The sequence below is a fragment of the Ylistrum balloti genome, unplaced genomic scaffold, assembly GCF_031769215.1.
Source record: "Ylistrum balloti isolate Yb309-2 unplaced genomic scaffold, AGI_CSIRO_Ybal_v1 Utg370386, whole genome shotgun sequence".
NCBI lineage: Eukaryota > Metazoa > Mollusca > Bivalvia > Pectinida > Pectinidae > Ylistrum > Ylistrum balloti.
The window spans coordinates 1,403,504-1,425,025 of NW_026782268.1; the positions used below are offsets into that span (position 1 = coordinate 1,403,504).

The 21,522-nt window shown below is 33.2% G+C and overlaps 2 protein-coding genes across 3 annotated transcripts in view; one reads left to right on the plus strand and one right to left on the minus strand.

The window, feature by feature from the left end:
* Positions 1-7,594, plus strand: part of LOC132554199 (uncharacterized) — a 46,528-nt gene extending 38,934 nt beyond the window's left edge. The window contains exons 1-8 of one of the 2 annotated variants that reach the window (XM_060218505.1): positions 254-373; positions 2,081-2,138; positions 2,530-2,710; positions 3,062-3,162; positions 4,010-4,132; positions 4,999-5,164; positions 5,560-5,663; positions 6,247-7,594. In XM_060218505.1, the coding sequence (XP_060074488.1) occupies positions 356-373; positions 2,081-2,138; positions 2,530-2,710; positions 3,062-3,162; positions 4,010-4,132; positions 4,999-5,164; positions 5,560-5,663; positions 6,247-6,371 (876 nt within the window). In that variant the 5' untranslated portion in view covers positions 254-355 and the 3' untranslated portion in view covers positions 6,372-7,594. Of the gene's footprint in view, positions 1-253; positions 374-2,080; positions 2,139-2,529; positions 2,711-3,061; positions 3,163-4,009; positions 4,133-4,998; positions 5,165-5,559; positions 5,664-6,246 lie in introns of those variants that run through there. The other variant, XM_060218504.1, reaches the window with a different exon arrangement.
* Positions 7,595-16,280: 8,686 nt separating this feature from the next.
* Positions 16,281-21,522, minus strand: LOC132554141 (uncharacterized). Its single transcript, XM_060218442.1, has 4 exons — positions 21,427-21,522; positions 21,119-21,206; positions 18,431-18,523; positions 16,281-16,396 (listed from the first exon to the last, which is right to left on the minus strand). Exons 1-4 carry the CDS (start codon positions 21,520-21,522, stop codon positions 16,281-16,283), a joined length of 393 nt encoding a protein of 130 aa, XP_060074425.1.

Here is a 21,522-nt window from a genome sequence, read left to right on the forward strand (position 1 = left end):
ACTCATTGTGAACACGATATGCGCACAATTGTGACCTTTGACCTTTTTGATTGGTGTACTTAGGGGTAATTTCAAGTCTAACTACACAGCCCAAAAAATAAAATTGTAGTGTGTCTGTCTCAATGGTTCTATTATGCGACATTTTGTCGGATTGAAGAGCCAACTTAAAGGTCACGTGACGTATATAAGTAGTTTTGTAAATTGTTACTTCCGGTTTATAACATTCCTATATATCTACACCACACCGACAACCTGGCGATTTGAGGTCAGGAAACAGATTTCTCTACACTTCCTGTGAATTAGGAATTATGTGAAGAGTCAGGTCATTCGATTTGCATGCCCGAGGTCTAGTTTTATGACAAACAACACAAAGGTATGTTTTGTACATGTTACACACGTGTTGAGCAAGGGTTTGTTTATTTTCGGCATGTCATTTTAGCCCTAATGAGATCGATCCAAATGGACAGTAAAAATTGAAGGGAATATAATGTACAATGTAGACACACAACACAGAAATTGAGACACAAAGCCCACCACGTTGCCATGCAATGTAGTAATCTGATTCACGTCACTGAATTTTATTGGGTTTTAATTTAATTGCATAAAACCTCTTACAAACTTACTAGTTTTGCATTGTTTTCACTGGTGGCCTCGTGTGTGTCTTCAGAACTCCCGTAAAATCGTTTGTTTCGTCTGCTGCACATATGGTATCTGAGAAATGGATAATAAATTCCCTAAACACACGTTCGGAAACGAGGCGACTAATGTGAAATACATTACCACTTTGTGCTTTACTTCTGTGTTTTTTGCATCAGGTCGATGTTTACAAATGCACAAAACCAGAACTTTATCTACCGCCATCATTTTACAACAGCTATCGATTTTTTTTTCTCATTCAGTTCATACACACTGGTATTTCAACAGATTTGTGTCTTATTTCGATCTGTCAGACATGAATTTCCTATCTGAATTCTTCGAATGTCAAAAGTATGAACAAAATCGTAACATTGAAAATTAAAAGTAATAAAGATAAGTCTATTTCATGCTTTCCATGAGAAATATTTTTCCTCTTTTTTTTTCAAGTAAAACATCCTAAGTTTGAACTGTTGGGGAAAATCCGTTAATCACATATACCTACATCAAATATACAGACAACATTCTGACGTGATGGCGTGTTCGGTTATTGTCACTGCGATCGATAGAATCACTCATCAATCACGCACGAATCTATTTTGTTAATTAGCATTTAAGCTAATTACATCAGTATATTAAGTTCAGCACAGCTCTCTAGATACATATAAACATACCCGACAAAGGCTACAAATGGCATAATTTAGTAAGTAATATTGCATCTCGGACTGTCATCGCCTTTATGAGTCAACAAGCGGAAGTGTACATGCGAAACTAATCTTCTACCTGTGCAAAAACCCCTGACAATTCACACTTAGCTTTATCCTCCCACAGACATTTTCATGAACCCATATACCTGTAGATTTCTTTCATCTGTCACGAACCATAAATTAAACCATCCAAATGGCACAATGGTGTACCAAATCTTAATATGGTAAGGACTTTAATCGTACGAAACAGCGGCTCAGCAGCGCATTGGTTGAGCTAGTTACAACAGTCCTAAAACTTCGAATAAATGGTTATATTTGAAACTAAAACACTGTTTTTGATGGTTCAAATTTCAGGTTTTCCGAACACTATTTTTTCTAACCTAAGTCATGGAAGGGGCATTTGTTTCTTTATCAATAAAATTTTTAAGGTTTCTGTTTTTTCTCGATGTTATTCCAATAAGCATAATGAATCAAGTGAATGATTCAAAAGCAAACTTATCGGCGAGATTGTTAAAAATCACTATCTCCCAAGTTATGATATTGCAAAAAATAGCCCGTGTCCATAGGTTAATGAACTTCCGGATGATTTCTCTTACATGTTTTGAAATTCATTTTTCTAGAATTAGCTTTTACGTCCTAAACTATACGTCCCTGGTAATGTTTAGAATTACCAGTTCATATCTTACAACAAATCAACCTTTCAATTTTTTTTCACATTTGCCTTTTTTGTTTGTTCACAGATGAACGTAACATTTTGGCTGTGTGTTTTGGTAGCGGTGTTCGGAGATGTGTGTGCAGGTGGGTATTCAACAAGGCCAAATATTCCATTGGTACATCTAACTCCAGAAAGAACATTAGTTATCGATTTCATATTTGCATGGTTTAAAGATGGAGATTACAATGCTGAATTGAAACAAGTTTCACATTAATTTACTATCATTTATCTAATTCCTGTCACCATCACATGATGTAAAGTTCGACTATTTTGAATATTTTCTGAATTTATACTTCTCGTATTCTTACTGCTTACACTAGTAACAAATGTATCAGCATAACAGAATATAATACTGAAATATTTCAGGAGCAAGAAAGTCGCCCTGTCAGCAACCTTATCTAATAAATCAGCTTTATGTACAAATAGGAAAAACTGCACGTTCATTTTTGATATTCTTATCGCCCTTCGTTTTAGATATTCTGGCCCAGATGTCGACGTGTAAAATATCCTCAGAGCTCCGAGACCGGTGGGTTCTCTCCGACAGCTCGCGAAATAAGCTGAGGATTCGTAAGAAAAGTGTGGTATTTAAGGAGCCTGGCCGCGTGTTGAGGTACAAGTGTCTCGAAGCTAAGGGAAATAACACATATCTTCTCAGGTATGATAGTTTGAAACTTTATATTACTTGTTTGAAGTTCAGTGACAATGCATAGATTCTCGTGTTTATTTTTTAGATAATTTTGTTAATTTAATACTTATTGAATTATCAGCTGGTTTTTGACACCTCTCGATTTTCACTTTGTCAAATGATGTAGTGTTCCGAAAGTCATTAGTGGAATGATGAACGCAGCTAGCAAGTGAAAGGTACCGAAAGAAAAAATATATGAACGATGCTGTAAAACCTTTATACATGTACTTTTATATTTTCTTTTTTATCTTCTTATTAATTTGTTTACTAAGAAAAATATATGTCCAATCGACTTTGTAGAGCGTGTGATTTTTACTTCAGATCACGAAACATAGAATACAGAAAAGATGGAGTTGTCTGCCTTGGGTTCTCTCCTCTCAATCGCCCATCCTCTGCTGAATTCAAAGTTGTCAGACTCATAAGTAAGTAATTCACTTCGGAAAGAAGTTTAAAAACCCAACTATGGTCATTCTTTTGATATGAGGAGTTGAGACGGCTATATCATTTAGAAAGACGCGTCGTAAAGGAAAGAAAACTTCAAACAGTCTTAAACGAAATAATAAATGAAATAATAAATAAATAAATAAATAAATATCCAGAACTTTATAGACTAATATTCAATAAAATTCTTTGATTTTTGACATTTCTTCAATGTTATGAATTCAACATGATGTCTGACCACGTAACGTGAACTATTGCGAATCTTCAGTGTGATATACAAGTGTTTTTTGCTACATTACACACCAACAGTAACAGCTTTAATGTTCATGTTCAATCAGGAATTATGAGTTGTATATTCAATACGTGAAATGTATCTTAACATGTAATTGTAAATGTATAGAGATATACATACTGTGAATCACTTAGATTTCGCGAACTTATATGTTCAGTCATATTCGCGAATACATGTTTTCGCGAACGCTGATCTAGAAATTGCTTCAATTTCGCGAATGACGAGCTATCAAAGACCAGGACTCTTCAAGACTCCGATATCGGCAATTAACTCATTAAGGATATCATCCAGAGTTATTTTCGTACGAACAATCGCGACAGAGTTGAATTCGCGATTGAATTTCCACGTGTATTAACGCGAAAATAAAACCAACGCGAAATATAAGTAATTTACAGTAGATTTCACGTATTGGATGTTACTCAACACGAGTATAATGAACTTGCATTTGGGGATACATTTCTTTCGGACTGGGGTACATACTTGTCGGGTTACAACAATCAGTCAATGACATAATTAGATTTTGTGTTCTTTGCCAGCTGCTTCAACCTTTGGCCATGAATTGATGGGACCTAAGTTAGTGAATTCCGGTTCAAATTTAACCATAGACAGTACTTGTACAGGAGTCAATCAGCACATCCGCTTTTTTATCCACAGAACCGGTAAGACTATTCCATACTTTATCAATAGAAGCATACAGTGATTTCAGTGTTCTTTATATCATGGTAAATATTATTGATTATTCTTTAAAACTTAAGTGTCGCAAGAAAGCCGGATCTTATATTGTCAGTTGAAATTAAGTACCGACTAAGGATCCGTAAAACGAATATTTATTTTTAAATACACCGACAAAGCAACTATACAGGGGTGTTTCCTACTGTGTCCTCATATAGATATATCGTTGAACTCGTGTAACTTTATAATAACAATTTGTATTTCTTATAATGAATTTAGACTACAATTTGAATTTTAAAAAAATACGATAGGAATAACAATATGCTTTCCGGTTGAAAGATCACTAAAAGAATTTTTTTTGGTAGAAATAGGGCTTCTTCATCTCAGAGAGAGAGAGAGAGAGAGAGAGAGAGAGAGAGAGAGAGAGAGAGAGAGAGAGAGAGAATTAATCCCCCATTAGTCCCCCTCTCTCTCTCTCTCTCTCTCTCTCTCTCTCTCTCTCTCCATTAAAGGTTTCAATCTTTCCATGACGTCTGTTACGTGACTTCGTTACATCGTTCACACAAACGTTAGATCTTACAGCAATGGTTTGAAATGTTCTAATATCAATGTATTATTCAACGTTATCAACCGTCGAATGAAATGATTTTCTTTCAATTCGACTGAACATATATATCTATCGAACATTTGCAGGATAATAAACATTCCGTTAATATTGACCCCTTTTCGACCTTTTATGATGACTTATCTGACTGATTATGAATGCTCACACCAAGTAACACCAATGTGCCCGACGTGTTAATTATGATTATGACAAACAGCACTGATACGCTTTTTTGGTCCCGTTTTTCAGTCCCTGGTTGCAGATTTGCTAAGGGTCTCCGCCGGACGTGGTTGACCTCACTTAGATTTGGCTGGAATATGACCTTCACGAAATCTGACTTCATCATGACTTTGTCCAACGGAAGTAGTATTAACTTCCGTTGTGAAAAAAGAGACAAAAATTTCTATCTTGTCAGGTAAAATCATCGTCTTATTTTGTTTTGCAAAATGAATTGCTTCTTCATGTATGTAATGGAAAGAATGTCCATACAAAAATAAGTAGCATCCAGCTATATTGTTGAAAGTAATCTATCGACATCACTCGAAATCTTAAGCTTTTTCTGCAAAAAAATTACAGTCAACGTCAGCACATTTTTTATTGTTGTAATTAATTAGCTTTGTATTTAACTTCATTTTGTCACCACGTCAATAGAGCAAGCGACAACCTAACAACTGAAACTATTTTCACACTATCTAATCTGCCTGTGATGCTCTATAGACGGTTCGCGGTCGAATTTCCAGTCAGATTTATGATATACGTTCGCCCTTCCCTTTGGTAGTGTAAGTGAATCCGTATGCTAAATGCCAACAGGTCGATGTCACTTCTTCCCGGAGGTCAGGATGGGGTATTATGTGTGGATATATCGCCCCTCCCAGAAGATCCGTTCTATAACTACCAGATTTCCAGACTAAACGGTAAGTTATTGATGCCATAATTTGGTACAGATCTTTAATTCTAATGTCCTATTTTTCGCTATATTAGAGGATTTAATACAACTAATTAAATTGACATTAAAGAAATAAGATAAATAGAGTAAGACAGTCCGTTTCATGATTTCTGTTAATAAGGCAGGAATTTATTGTAAATTTGTAATAAAACCACGACACTGGACCAGTAACAATATTTACAATATTCCATACCAAGAGTGGTCACATAGTTATTCATCTAACGCGGTTAAGTGTTAACATGGTTTTAAGCTACGGCTACTTAAAAGTACTTGATCAGAAAAATTACAGAATTAACGTAAATGTCCTTGATTAAGATTAATTATCATCAAGATGTTTTTGTGTTGTTTGTTTGTGTGTTATCAACATCAATTTTGTCTATAACTATCGAACGATAGAGGTAGGGCTTTCATATCGTGTTCCGATTGACATGACCTTTCCTGTGGTACCAAAATATTTGACCACGTGATTTTGATTTGTTGCAAACGGGGGCATAGTGTTTCATAAGTGCAACTTGTCGGTAAAATAAACAACCGTCTATCCTTTTTTGCAGAAGGCGATGGTCAAACGCTAGAAACGTTTCTCAAGTTTGTACCACGTGGCCAGGTCATATATCCTTATTTGGACTGTGAATGGGTAGAGAGCCCCGCGAGGCCAGTGTTTATTTACCCGCCATAGGAAACAGAGATCACCATGGTAGAACAAAACCTAAAGGCAGTATGCGAGACATCTTCACAGCGCTGCCCTCTGTATCATCGCCTTCAAACACACTAACCAATTGGACAAAGAACTGTTTAAGATTTGTCAGAATGAAGTGAGGTTATCTATCTTTTTCTGAAAATGGAAAGTTCGAGCGTGAGCTTCTTGTTTTTATTCAACTGAACTTGCATGAGAAATATTGCAGAAAAATGCGTTTGACACCGATGTTCTTACTGGCATATCAAAAAACGACAAAACCATTTAAGACTTCTCGACTTTAAACATATTGGGTGTGAGCTTTAGCAGTCATCCACTTGATATCCTGATCAATTCTAGTAATGACCGTCCGAAGTCATGCGAAAGTCATGTGAGGTCAAAGGTCGTAACAAACTGTTAATTTATCCTTAAAGTATTTTCTGCATTGTGTTTATGTACGAACTACATGCATGTATGTCGAGTTGTTCGAAAAACGTTTCTTTGAGAAACAAATTGCACATGAAATTATGAATTTAGACTACTTAAGAACAAAAGAGCTGTTTATTTTCTTTTCAAACAATTTTATTGTTCTTTGAAAAATATCCATTTCACCAACTGCGTGTAAACTTCATGCGTACTATTTATGTAAAACCTCGTTATATTGCCACTTTTTGTCCAACCGATTTTTGGCGTTATAAGGGATTTGTAAAGATATCGCAGGTTCCTTATTTACGAATTGTCAAGAAAGATTGCAGTATCCAATTGTTCTAATTGCCGTGTTTCGTAGAAAGCGACAATTCAAGTCAATAAGGAAAAACGAGGGTTCGTGATGTAAAAAAAGAAACAAGGGCATTATATCGAGGTTTCACTATGTTGATGTTGATCATCATTGTGTCAAATGTCTTACAGGTAAAAATGACAACAGAGAGCAAACTATGCTAATGATTTATTTTGTTCATAACGAAATTTTGAAATATCGTTATGGTTGAGCACTGTATGTATACACATCATACTGATCACATTGTATGTAAACTTATGTAAATATTGACAATTCCATGTATGTAAATAAATAATATGCAAATAGACTGTATGTAAATATGATTGCACAGAAAGATCAGGAAAATAGACTTTATAAAATTCATAATTTCTCGTGAATAAATAGATTTGTTGTATTATACAAATATTGCATCAGAATGAAAGTATTAAAAACATAAAGATGTACAGAATTCTCGTTATATTTTTTCTCAATATTATCATTTACAATGGTAATTACTTCGTTAATCTTTTAACATTATACAGATTTCAGAAAATAACAGTTAAAATATTTCAGTATAAACTATCATCTGACTCCGGTCATGCTTGGCAGATACAAGGAGGAATATTTGAAAATTATTTACTGTTTATTTACACTGTAGATCCTATTAGCATTAAATGATAACGTGGCCAACATTTACAAACAATTCATGAAAAAAAAATGAAGAAAAAGATGAAGAGATTGAATTTTTTTTTGTTTCCTCCGCAAATCCACATTTTAAAATGAAGTATTTATATGCTTTTTTTGAAAAAGAACTGTTTGCTTTTATCTTTAAAAAGAATAGAAAGATTTTAATGACCGGATAAAAATTCAGTAAATGTCTATATCAGTATATACCGATGTTACTTAAATACAATTCGAAATATAATTCTGAGAAAAAAACAATTAATGGAAGTATATATGTTAGTATCTGAAAAAAAAATTCTTCTGGCTTAGAAAAAATGGTGCTTTATATCAGGAATATTGCAAAGTTCGGAATGGATTAATAAACTTTTTAAATTAATGCAAAGTGCAATGAAAAGTGTTAGTGTACATAACATTCTCTGAGAAGCCTAACGCCTACCAAACATTAAGATAAATGAAACTGTATATGGTGCCAAAGAATATTGTATTCCAGTTTAAAATCCTTATGGTGAAAACATATAAGATTTGAACCCATCGTTATTTACTTCGTTAAATCTTTACTTATTTCCCCAAGACGGTTTTGTTAATATATTTGATTATTTCACAATTATTTCATAATTGATTTATAATTACTTAGTTTTGCTATCATTTACAGCTTTCGCGGAAAAAATACTAAAGACATCTATTTGGATATAAACACTTGTGGTTAGGTTAGAATCGTATATATTCAGATTTATATTATTTGATATCTATATAAATTATTTTTGTATTTATGTTGGTATTATCTTTCTCCTTCCTTTGTTTTCTTCTTTTCTGATGTTTCTATTTCCATTTTCTTTCCTTGAAAGTGTTTCTTTTACTTGATCTTATATTTTTCTTTCTCTTCATTTACTCTTTCTTTGAGATGTTACATTTCTTTTGGTATTCTTTTTATCTTTCCGATCTTTTCTGTATTTATTTTTTTTTCTTTTTTAAATTTTACATTTTTTTTTTTTTTTTTAATTTTTTTTTTTTACTTCTCTCCTCCTTGTCTTTTGCGATCTTACGATGTTTTCATTTCTTCTCTTGTGTTTGAGGATATGGGATGTATACTTGTTTGGAGACAGTATTCCTGTGTACGTTTTGAAGAATCTACCATTTAGGAGACAGGAAAATCTGACGTGTGATGCTGCTGATACTAAGTGGATTATATGGGTTTTGCATGTTGTAGGATAGATATGCATTATGAAGCGTGTGTACTATCTGTTAATTTGCTTTGTTAATTCAGCTATATTAAGCCCTAAATATGAAATATAAAAATCAGAAACCATCCTTATTACCTGAAACAATTAACTGTTTCCTTTATTTTCTCATTTTAAAAGTTTTATATTTATCATTTTTTTCAATAACTTATCTATAATGCTGTGAATGGTGCATTTCTTTAGTGCTGCTATCATTTACTGTATTCATAATAATAATTAACCATATCTATCGAGATGTAGAAGCCTTTGGGAATCGTATATATGCAATGTTATATCTGGAAGATGTTTATAAGAGCTGTTTTGTTTATCAATTGTTTATTTTTGAAAGTTTGTGTTGGTTTCCTTTTCCTTCCATTGTCTTTTTGTTTATTTCATTTTCATATTATCCTTGTTTTGTTTGGACTGATGTTCTCATTTCTTCTTTTCCTTCACTTTCTTAACATTTTTTTTCTTGATATAACCATTCTGAACCTTTCCTGATCTTTTTCCTTTTGTATCATCTTTTTTTCTTTTTGTTCTTTACTCCTCTCTCTGTATTTTCTCTGCTGTTTATGATATGTTAATATATACAAGTGTTTGTGCAAAGTGTTCAAATTCAAGAGGTATGATGTTTTAACTATGATGTTTTTTTTTATTTACCGTTATATATAGTGACAGAAGAGCTCCTACTGTAATGTTTTTCTAGTTTGGCGGGTTTCGGGGAAGATTTTCTGTAGAAGATGAGATGACGTGTTAAAATATGTTTGTAAGGTATACAAGATCGAGTTTTTAATATTGCCTTACCTACGCGAAATTTGATGATATTACAAAGTTTACTTATCACTCTGAAAACAAATCATTGTGAAGCATGGCTTTACCAGAAACATTTAAGACCAACGAAGGTCGGTAACTGTGGAGAAAGATAATGCTTTGTTTCTGTTGTACTAACCAGAGAATATTGAAGTAATGGTGTTTGACGTGTTTCTTAGCAGAGACCAGGATTTAACAGAGTGATAAGTAAATATATATTAAGAGTGGTAAACGAGTGAAGCATTGCTTTATCAGAAACATTTAAGACCAACGAAGGTCGGTAACTGAGAAAGATAATGCTTTGTTTCTGTTGTACTAACCAGAGAATATTGAAGTAATGATGTTTGACGTGTTTCTTAGCAGAGACCAGGATTTAACAGTGATAAGTAAATATATATTATAGTGGTAAACGAGTGAAGCATTGTTTTTACCAGAAACATTTAAGACCAAAAAAGGTCGGTAACTGAGAAAGATAATGCTTTGTTTCTGTTGTACTAACCAGAGAATATTGAAGTAATGGTGTTTGACGTGTTTCTTAGCAGAGACCAGGATTTAACAGTGATAAGTAAATATATATTAGAGTGGTAAACGAGTGAAGCATTGTTTTTACCAGAAACATTTAAGACCAAAAAAGGTCGGTAACTGAGAAAGATAATGCTTTGTTTCTGTTGTACTAACCAGAGAATATTGAAGTAATGGTGTTTGACGTGTTTCTTAGCAGAGACCAGGATTTAACAGTGATAAGTAAATATATATTAGAGTGATAAACGAGTGAAGCATTGTTTTTACCAGAAACATTTAAGACCAAAAAAGGTCGGTAACTGAGAAAGATAATGCCTTGTTTCTGTTGTACTAACCAGAGAATATTGAAGTAATGGTGTTTGACGTGTTTCTTAGCAGAGACCAGGATTTAACAGTGATAAGTAAATATATATTAAGAGTGGTAAACGAGTGAAGCATTTTTTTACCAGAAACATTAAAGACCAAAATAGGTCGGTAACTGAGAAAGATAATGCTTTGTTTCTGTTGTACTAACCAGAGAATATTGAAGTAATGGTGTTTGACGTGTTTCTTAGCAGAGACCAGGATTTAACAGAGTGATAAGTAAATATATATTAGAGTGGTAAACGAGTGAACATTGCTTTACCAGAAACATTTAAGACCAAAAAAGGTCGGTAACTGAGAAAGATAATGCTTTGTTTCTGTTGTACTAACCAGAGAATATTGAAGTAATGATGTTTGACGTGTTTCTTAGCAGAGACCAGGATTTAACAGTGATAAGTAAATATATATTATAGTGGTAAACGAGTGAAGCATTGTTTTTACCAGAAACATTTAAGACCAAAAAAGGTCGGTAACTGAGGAGAAAGATAATGCTTTGTTTCTGTTGTACTAACCAGAGAATATTGAAGTAATGGTGTTTGACGTGTTTCTTAGCAGAGACCAGGATTTAACAGAGTGATAAGTAAATATATATTAGAGTGGTAAACGTGTGAAGCATTGCTTTATCAGAAACATTTAAGACCAACGAAGGTCGGTAACTGAGAAAGATAATGCTTTGTTTCTGTTGTACTAACCAGAGAATATTGAAATAATGATGTTTGACGTGTTTCTTAGCAGAGATCAGGATTTCACAAAGTGATAAGTAAATATATATTAGAGTGGTAAACGAGTGAAGCATTGTTTTTACCAGAAACATTTAAGACCAAAAAAGGTCGGTAACTGAGGAGAAAGATAATGCTTTGTTTCTGTTGTACTAACCAGAGAATATTGAAGTAATGGTGTTTGACGTGTTTCTTAGCAGAGACCAGGATTTAACAGTGATAAGCAAATATATATTATAGTGGTAAACGAGTGAACATTGCTTTATCAGAAACATTTAAGACCAACGAAGGTCGGTAACTGAGAAAGATAATGCTTTGTTTCTGTTGTACTAACCAGAGAATATTGAAGTAATGATGTTTGACGTGTTTCTTAGCAGAGACCAGGATTTAACAGTGATAAGTAAATATATATTATAGTGGTAAACGAGTGAAGCATTGTTTTTACCAGAAACATTTAAGACCAAAAAAGGTCGGTAACTGAGAAAGATAATGCTTTGTTTCTGTTGTACTAACCAGAGAATATTGAAGTAATGGTGTTTGACGTGTTTCTTAGCAGAGACCAGGATTTAACAGTGATAAGTAAATATATATTAGAGTGGTAAACGAGTGAACATTGCTTTATCAGAAACATTTAAGTCCAACGAAGGTCGGTAACTGAGAAAGATAATGCTTTGTTTCTGTTGTACTAACCAGAGAATATTGAAGTAATGGTGTTTGACGTGTTTCTTAGCAGAGACCAGGATTTAACAGTGATAAGTAAATATATATTAGAGTGGTAAACGAGTGAACATTGCTTTATCAGAAACATTTAAGACCAACGAAGGTCGGTAACTGAGAAAGATAATGCTTTGTTTCTGTTGTACTAACCAGAGAATATTGAAATAATGATGTTTGACGTGTTTCTTAGCAGAGATCAGGATTTCACAAAGTGATAATTAAATATATATTAGAGTGGTAAACGAGTGAACATTGCTTTACCAGAAACATTTAAGACCAAAAAAGGTCGGTAACTGAGGAGAAAGATAATGTTTTGTTTCTGTTGTACTAACCAGAGAATATTGAAGTAATGGTGTTTGACGTGTTTCTTAGCAGAGATCAGGATTTAACAGTGATAAGTAAATATATATTAGAGTGGTAAACGAGTGAAGCATTGTTTTTACCAGAAACATTTAAGACCAAAAAAGGTCGGTAACTGAGAAAGATAATGCTTTGTTTCTGTTGTACTAACCAGAGAATATTGAAGTAATGGTGTTTGACGTGTTTCTTAGCAGAGACCAGGATTTAACAGTGATAAGTAAATATATATTATAGTGGTAAACGAGTGAAGCATTGTTTTTACCAGAAACATTAAAGACCAAAATAGGTCGGTAACTGAGAAAGATAATGCTTTGTTTCTGTTGTACTAACCAGAGAATATTGAAGTAATGGTGTTTGACGTGTTTCTTAGCAGAGATCAGGATTTAACAGTGATAAGTAAATATATATTAGAGTGGTAAACGAGTGAAGCATTGTTTTTACCAGAAACATTTAAGACCAAAGAAGGTCGGTAACTGAGGAGAAAGATAATGCTTTGTTTCTGTTGTACTAACCAGAGAATATTGAAGTAATGGTGTTTGACGTGTTTCTTAGCAGAGATCAGGATTTCACAAAGTGATAAGTAAATATATATTAGAGTGGTAAACGAGTGAACATTGCTTTACCAGAAACATTTAAGACCAACGAAGGTCGGTAACTGAGAAAGATAATGCTTTGTTTCTGTTGTACTAACCAGAGAATATTGAAGTAATGATGTTTGACGTGTTTCTTAGCAGAGATCAGGATTTCACAAAGTGATAAGTAAATATATATTAGAGTGGTAAACGAGTGAACATTGCTTTACCAGAAACATTTAAGACCAAAAAAGGTCGGTAACTGAGGAGAAAGATAATGTTTTGTTTCTGTTGTATAACCAGAGACTATTGAAGTAATGGTGTTGGACGTGTTTCTTAGCAGAGACCAGGATTTAACAGTGATAAGCAAATATATATTATAGTGGTAAACGAGTGAACATTGCTTTATCAGAAACATTTAAGACCAACGAAGGTCGGTAACTGAGAAAGATAATGCTTTGTTTCTGTTGTACTAACCAGAGAATATTGAAATAATGATGTTTGACTTGTTTCTTAGCAGAGACCAGGATTTAACAGAGTGATAAGCAAATATATATTATAGTGGTAAACGAGTGAAGCATTGTTTTTATCAGAAACATTTAAAACCAAAAAAGGTCGGTAACTGAGGAAGATAATGCTTTGTTTCTGTTGTACTAACTAGAGAATATTGAAGTAATTTCATGTGTCTATTATTTGTTACAAAATTATTATAGATAGATGTATCATATGAAAACGTTTTGTTGATTTTGAATATCATTTATTAGTGTTATTTTGAAATGTTTGTTCACTTCTTTGTTTATTTACTTTTGTGTAATACTTGTTTCCTTCTCCCTTTGTTTAATTCGCTTTGTGATGTTCTAGTTTTGCATTTCTTCTCTTTTTAAGCGAGTAGTTATTTTGTTTGATCTTTTCTTTGCATGTTCTCATTTCCTTCACTTTCTTTATCTTACTTCTGTTTGACACTGTTGACATATGTTACCTTTTATCTTCTGATGTTCACATCTCAACTGTTCCTCTAGTTTTTGTAATTATTGTTCTATTTTATTATTTTTTTTTATTATTTATTTTACGTTTCTTCTTTTTCTAGCAGAGACCAGGATTTAACACAGTGATAAGTAAATATATATTAGAGTGGTAAATCCATTTAAGACCAAAAAAGGTTTACTTCTATCCTTGTTTGTGTTTGTTTTAATTGGTATGATGTTTTGAAGATTTCGAGTAGAATGTTTTAGGACAACCTGTTGTTTAACCATAGAGTTGATGCATATAGCTTTGACATATGCCTTTGTTTAGATTAATTTTGATGAGGCAGAAAATTAGCTCGTTTTAAGAAACACAAAATCCCATGCAGTGCTGGCTACTTAATTAATACGATTTATGAGTGAAAGGGTGTTACGGGGTGGAGATTTGGGATATACCGTAATGGTAATGGAGTAACGTTCTTCCGCCTGAATAAGCTTAGGGCTAAAGAAGTTTGCTAACTGAAATTGCTATCCACTAATCCCATTCCATTCCGCTTCCAAAAACTTGAACCTCCCGAAACATCCTGATACAGAAACGTTTTACCTAAAGCTCTGACATATCTTAATATTTTACATCTTAAACATTTATTACAGAAAATTTTCGCACCTTGAACGTTCTACTGCAGGGAAATTTAATTAAAACATGATTTTTTTTGTGAAGTTTAAATTAAATGTGAAATAGGACTTCATTAAAGAATTTTTCAATACTGAATTTTTATACTCTGATATAGACATTTTGAAGTTGAGCAACAGAAGCTGAGCAGGAGAAAAATTAGGTCTTCCACATATTTATGATATAAATATATATTAGAGTGATAAACGAGTGAAGCATTGCTTTATCAGAAACATTTAATACCAAAGAAGGTCGGTAACTGAGGAGAAAGATAATGCTTTGTTTCTGTTGTACTAACCAGAGAATATTGAAGTAATGGTGTTTGACGTGTTTCTTAGCAGAGACCAGGATTTAACAGAGTGATAAGTAAATATATATTAGAGTGGTAAACGAGTGAACATTGCTTTATCAGAAACATTTAATACCAAAACAGGTCGGTAACTGAGGAGAAAGATAATGCTTTGTTTCTGTTGTACTAACCTGAGAATATTGAAGTAATGGTGTTTGACGTGTTTCTTAGCAGAGACCAGGACAGAGTGATAAGTAAATATATATTCTTGGCTTTATCAAACAAAGTGATAAGAATATTAAATATATATTAGAGTGGATTTAACAAAGTGATAAGTAAATATATATTAGAGTGGTAAACGAGTGAACATTGCTTTACCAGAAACATTTAAGACCAACGAAGGTCGGTAACTGAGAAAGATAATGCCTTGTTTCTGTTTGTTTCTGTGTGAAATAGGACTTCATTTAAGAATTTTTCAATACCGAATTTTCATACACTGATATAGACATTTTAAGTTGAGCAACAGAAGCTGAGCAGGAGACAAATTAGGTCTCCCACATATTAATGACTTGTATTGGAAGTGACAGAGGAAACATTTTGGTGGTAAACTGATATTGTGATTGGCCAGTTGGGATAAAACGTTTAGAAAGGAGTTGTAAAGTATATTACCATATATAATTATAGAAAATTACAAATTGAGAATGAGACCAAATGCTGGTTACTGAAAAATTAAATTAACGCAGGTTAAGTAATATGTTTCCCTTCTTACCAAGCATGACCGGAAGCTGGTACTATTTCTATGAGCAGATATCAATTACAATCAAAAGTAGACAGGTTGGATAAGTGCGGTTCTGATAGAAATATGATCTTCTATAGAGGATGAGTGATTCTGAAAAAAGGGATGAAACACCGTATAAATAATAGTTCCCAAATTATTTTAATATGTGGGTTTTTTTCTTTCTAAACAAGAAAACATCAATGCGTTCCTAAATACCAGTAATGTTAACCAGTGATTCAGACAATATTTGCCTATACCCTATTGAAAAAAATACATTTCAGAACTGATTTGGTGGATATTTAAGATATATATTCCATGAAAATTTCCAATTAACAATTAGTGCCCTGAATTGTAATATACCATCATCAAATTGATCAGACTTGGCACCAAATATTTATTTGCAAATCAATGTTATTGCTATCAGGTCCAGGCCAGTTTCAGTAACACAACGTGACAAAACCCCCATTGCTAGAACTTACCATTAGCATATTAGTATCGCCGTGTGCCAGTGCTTGATCTGAAGCCAACTGCCCCACCAAGAGTTCTTGAGCGCTGACCCTGCCTTCTCTGGTCTGGCCTCCTAGCATATTCTGGAGCATAGGATTCTGGGAAAAGAACGCCGTAAATATTGTTGATGTAACGGTAAAGGAAGTGTTGGAACGGTAAGTGTGATAGTTAGTTCAAAGGACTGACGTGTTATACTTAAATATGAAGGATTGGTGTAATATAGTTATGTGTGATTGGTGTGATATAGTTATGTGTGATTGGTGTGATATAGTTATGTGTGATTGGTGTGATATAGTTATGTGTGATGGATTGGTGTGTTATAGTTATGTGTGATGGATTGGTGTGCTATAGTTATGTGTGATGGATTGGTGTGATATAGTTATGTGTGATGGATTGGTGTGTTATAGTTATGTGTGATTGGTGTGATATAGTTATGTGTGATGGATTGGTGTGATATAGTTATGTGTGATGGATTGGTGTGATATAGTTATGTGTGATTGGTGTGATATAGTTATGTGTGATGGATTGGTGTGATATAGTTATGTGTGATTGGTGTGATATAGTTATGTGTGATGGATTGGTGTGATATAGTTATGTGTGATGGATTGGTGTGATATAGTTATGTGTGATTGGTGTGATATAGTTATGTGTGATGGATTGGTGTGATATAGTTATGTGTGATGGATTGGTGTGATATAATTATGTGTGATTGGTGTGATATAGTTATGTGTGATGGATTGGTGTGATATGATTGTGTGATTGGTGTGATATAGTTATGTGTGATTGGTGTGATATAGTTATGTGTGATGGATTGGTGTGATATAGTTATGTGTGATGGATTGGTGTGATGTAGTTATGTGTGATTGGTGTGATATAGTTATGTGTGATGGATTGGTGTGATATAGTTATGTATGGTGGATTGGTGTGATATAATTATGTGTGATGGGTGTGATATAGTTATGTGTAATTGGTGTGATATAGTTATGTGTGATAGATTGGTGTGTTATAGTTATGTGTGATTGGTGTGATATAGTTATGTGTGATGGATTGGTGTGATATAGTTATGTGTGATTGGTGTGATATAGTTATGTGTGTGGATTGGTGCGATATAGTTATGTGTGTGGATTGGTGTGATATAGTTATGTGTGTGGATTGGTGTGATATAGTTATGTGTGATTGGTGTGATATAGTTATGTGTGATTGATTGGTGTGTTATAGTGATGTGTGATGGATTGGTGTGATATAGTTATGTGTGATAGATTGGTGTGTTATAGTTATGTGTGATTGGTGTGATATAGTTATGTGTGATGGATTGGTGTGTTATAGTTATGTGTGATAGATTGGTGTGTTATAGTTATGTGTGATTGGTGTGATATAGTTATGTGTGATTGGTTTGATATAGTTATGTGTGATGGATTGGTGTGATATAGTTATGTGTGATTGGTGTAATATAGTTATGTGTGATTGGTGTGATATAGTTATGTGTGATGGATTGGTGTGTTATAGTTATGTGTGATTGGTGTGATATAGTTGTGTGTAATTGGTGTGATATAGTTATGTTTGATTGGTGTGATATATTTATGTGTGATTGGTGTGATATATTTATGTGTGATGGATTGGTGTGTTATAATTATATGTGATGGATTGGTGTGCTATAGTTATGTGTGATGGATTGGTGTGTTATAGTGATGTGTGATGGATTGGTGTGCTATAGTGATGTGTGATGGATTGGTGTGATATAGTTATGCGTGATGGATTGGTGTGTTATAGTGATGTGTGATGGATTGGTGTGTTATAGCTATGTGTGATGGATTGGTGTGTTATAGTGATGTGTGATGGATTGGTGTGTTATAGTGATGTGTGATGGATTGGTGTGCTATAGTTATGTGTGATGGATTGGTGTGTTATAGTGATGTGTGATGGATTGGTGTGTTATAGCTATGTGTGATGGATTGGTGTGCTATAGTTATGTGTGGTGGATTGGTGTGATATAGTTATGTTGCAGTGATTTGAGAAGGAAAGTATGGGTTATATATGGTTTCATCTCTAATATATCTGCAAATATTTTGGCAAGACTTAAACAAATATGCATCTAAGGCAGGAATAATGAGTGTAGTTGACAGTTGGCTTACCTTTGCCACGTGCAGGTGGACGGATAAGAGGCAGCTTAGGGGCCAAGTCAGAAAAGTCATAGATACTCTCATCCACTGGAGAGATTGACTTGGCTAAAGGAAAGATAGATTGATAGGAAGACCTTTATAACATTTAATGTAAACAATCTGATGTAGACCTTTAAAGAAATGTCCTGATCAGGTTAAACCCAGACCTAAATAACATTTAATGTAAACAGATATCAAACAAATAACATTTTGTAAATATATGATAATGTGAATGATGACCTTTATAACATTTTATGTAAACATCCCAATCTCTATGTAAACATGCTGACTTTTATAATATTCTATGTAATCATCTGTGTTTACACCCTAAGCTTTGTCAGAATTAATGTAAACAACCTGACCTTTATAACATTTAATGTAAACATCCTGATCTGACGTTAACACCCTTACCTTTATAACATTTAATGTAAACAACCTGACCTTTATAACATTTTATGTAAACATCCTGATCTCTAAGTTAACACCCAGACCTTTATAACATTTAATGTAAACATCCTGATCTGATGTTAATACCCAGACCTTTATAACATTTAATGTAAACAACCTAATATTAACACCTTTATAACATTTAATATAAACATCCTGATCTATGTTAACACCCTTAACTTTATAACATTTAATGTAAACATCCTGATCTCTATGTTAATACCCTTACCTTTATAACATTTAATGTTAACATCCTGATCTTTATGTTAATACCCAGACCTTAATAACATTTAATGTAAACATCCTGATCTCTATGTTAATACCCTTACCTTTATAACATTTTATATAAACATACTGATCACTTTATTAATACCCTGACCTTTATAACATTTTATGTAAACATCCTGATCTCTATGTTAACACCCAGACCTTTATAACATTAAATGTAAACATCCGGATCAGATGTTAACACCCTTACCTTTATAACATTTAATGTAAACATCCTGATCTCTATGTTAACACCCTTACCTTTATAACATTTAATGTAAACATCTTGATATTTATGTTAATACCCTTACCTTTATAACATTTAATGTAAACATCCAGATCTCTATGTTAACACCCTGACCTTTATAGCATTTAATGTAAACATCCTGATCTGACGTTAACACCCTTACCTTTATAACATTTAATGTAAACATCCTGATCTATATGTTAATACCCTTACCTTCATAACATTTAATGTAAACATCCTGATCTGATGTTAACACCCTTACCTTTATAACATTTAATGTAAACATCCAGATCTAATATTAACACCCTTACCTTCATAACATTTAATGTAAACATCCTGATCTCTAAGTTAACACCCTTACCTTTATAACATTTAATGTAAACATCCTGATCTGATGTTAACACCCTTACCTTCATAACATTTAATGTAAACATCCTGATCTCTATGTTAATACCTTTACATTCATAACATTTAATGTATGTTAATACCCTTACCTTTATAACATTTTATATAAACATACTGATCACTTTATTAATACCCTGATTAATACCCTGACCTTTATAACATTTAATGTAAACATCCTGATCTCTATGTTAATACCCTTACCTTTATAACATTTAATGTAAACATCCTGATCTCTATGTTAATACCCTTACCTTTATAACATTTCATATAAACATACTGATCACTATATCAATACCCTGACCTTTATAATATTTAATGTAAACATCCTGATCTCTATGTTAATACCCTTACCTTCATAACATTTAATGTAAACATCTTGATATCTATGTTAATACCCTTACCTTCATAACATTTAAACATCCTGATCTCTATGTTAACACCCAGACCTTTATAACATTTGATGTAAACATTCTGATCTCTATGTTAACACCCAGACCTTTATAACATTTAATGTAAACATCCTGATCTGATGTTAACACCCTTACCTTTATAACATTTAATGTAAACATCTTGATCTATATGTTAACACCCTTACCTTTATAACATTTTATATAAACATCCTGAGATCTATGATAACACCCTGACTTTGAAATAATTTTATGTAAACATCCTGATCTCTATGTTAACACCCAGACCTTTATAACATTTAATGTAAACAAGCTGATCTCTATGTTAATACCCTTACCTTTATAACATTTTATATAAACATACTGATCACTATATTAATACCCAGACTTTTATAACATTTTATATTAACTTCCTGATCTCTGTGTTAATACCCTTACCTTTATAACATTTAATGTAAACATCCTGATCTGACGTTAACACCCTTACCTTTATAACATTTAATGTAAACATCCGGATCTCAATGTTAATACCCAGACCTTTATAACATTTAATGTTAACATCCTTATCTCTATGTTATTACCCATACCTTTATAACATTTTATGTAAACATCTTGATCTATATGTTAATACCCTTACCTTTATAATAGTTTATGTAAAGATCCTGATCTCTGTGTTAACATCCTGAATTAGATAACATTATGATATCTATGCAAGCGACCTCCATGAATAAACATCATTATCTAGCTTTAGTTTCCATGTTAACAAGTACAGCTTAACATTTCCGTCGTGGCACATTCAACGTGATCTTTGAAAACATCCCTGCCTCCGTGCAAACATTTTTATGTGTTTGTATACATTCCTGTTTATATTTTTTTTAATGTACTTACGTCGGTGTCTGCGATAGGTGGCGCCATCAGCGTATTTGTCTGCAACGCTTTGCAGGATAACTGGCCGGCTAGATTCCCTCTGTGGAACCTGGCATTACAAATATACGTTAGAAATATTATCATTATGTCATTTTCAAAACAAGACAAACAAATTCAGCAACTGAATTGTTTCTCTCGAAAATAAAACGATCCCTTTCTTTATAATTATCTTCAGAATTCATTCATTAATCAGCTCTGTAACAACACACGAACACCTAATATATGCGTTATAATATATATCTAACAGGGTTTTATTGAATTAGACTTACGTTTGGCTCGGCATAAGTTGGGCGCAGAATTGGGGACAGGGGTGGCATCTGCCTTCTAGGGTAACTGCCATACGGCCTTCTTCCTCCGTACGACAT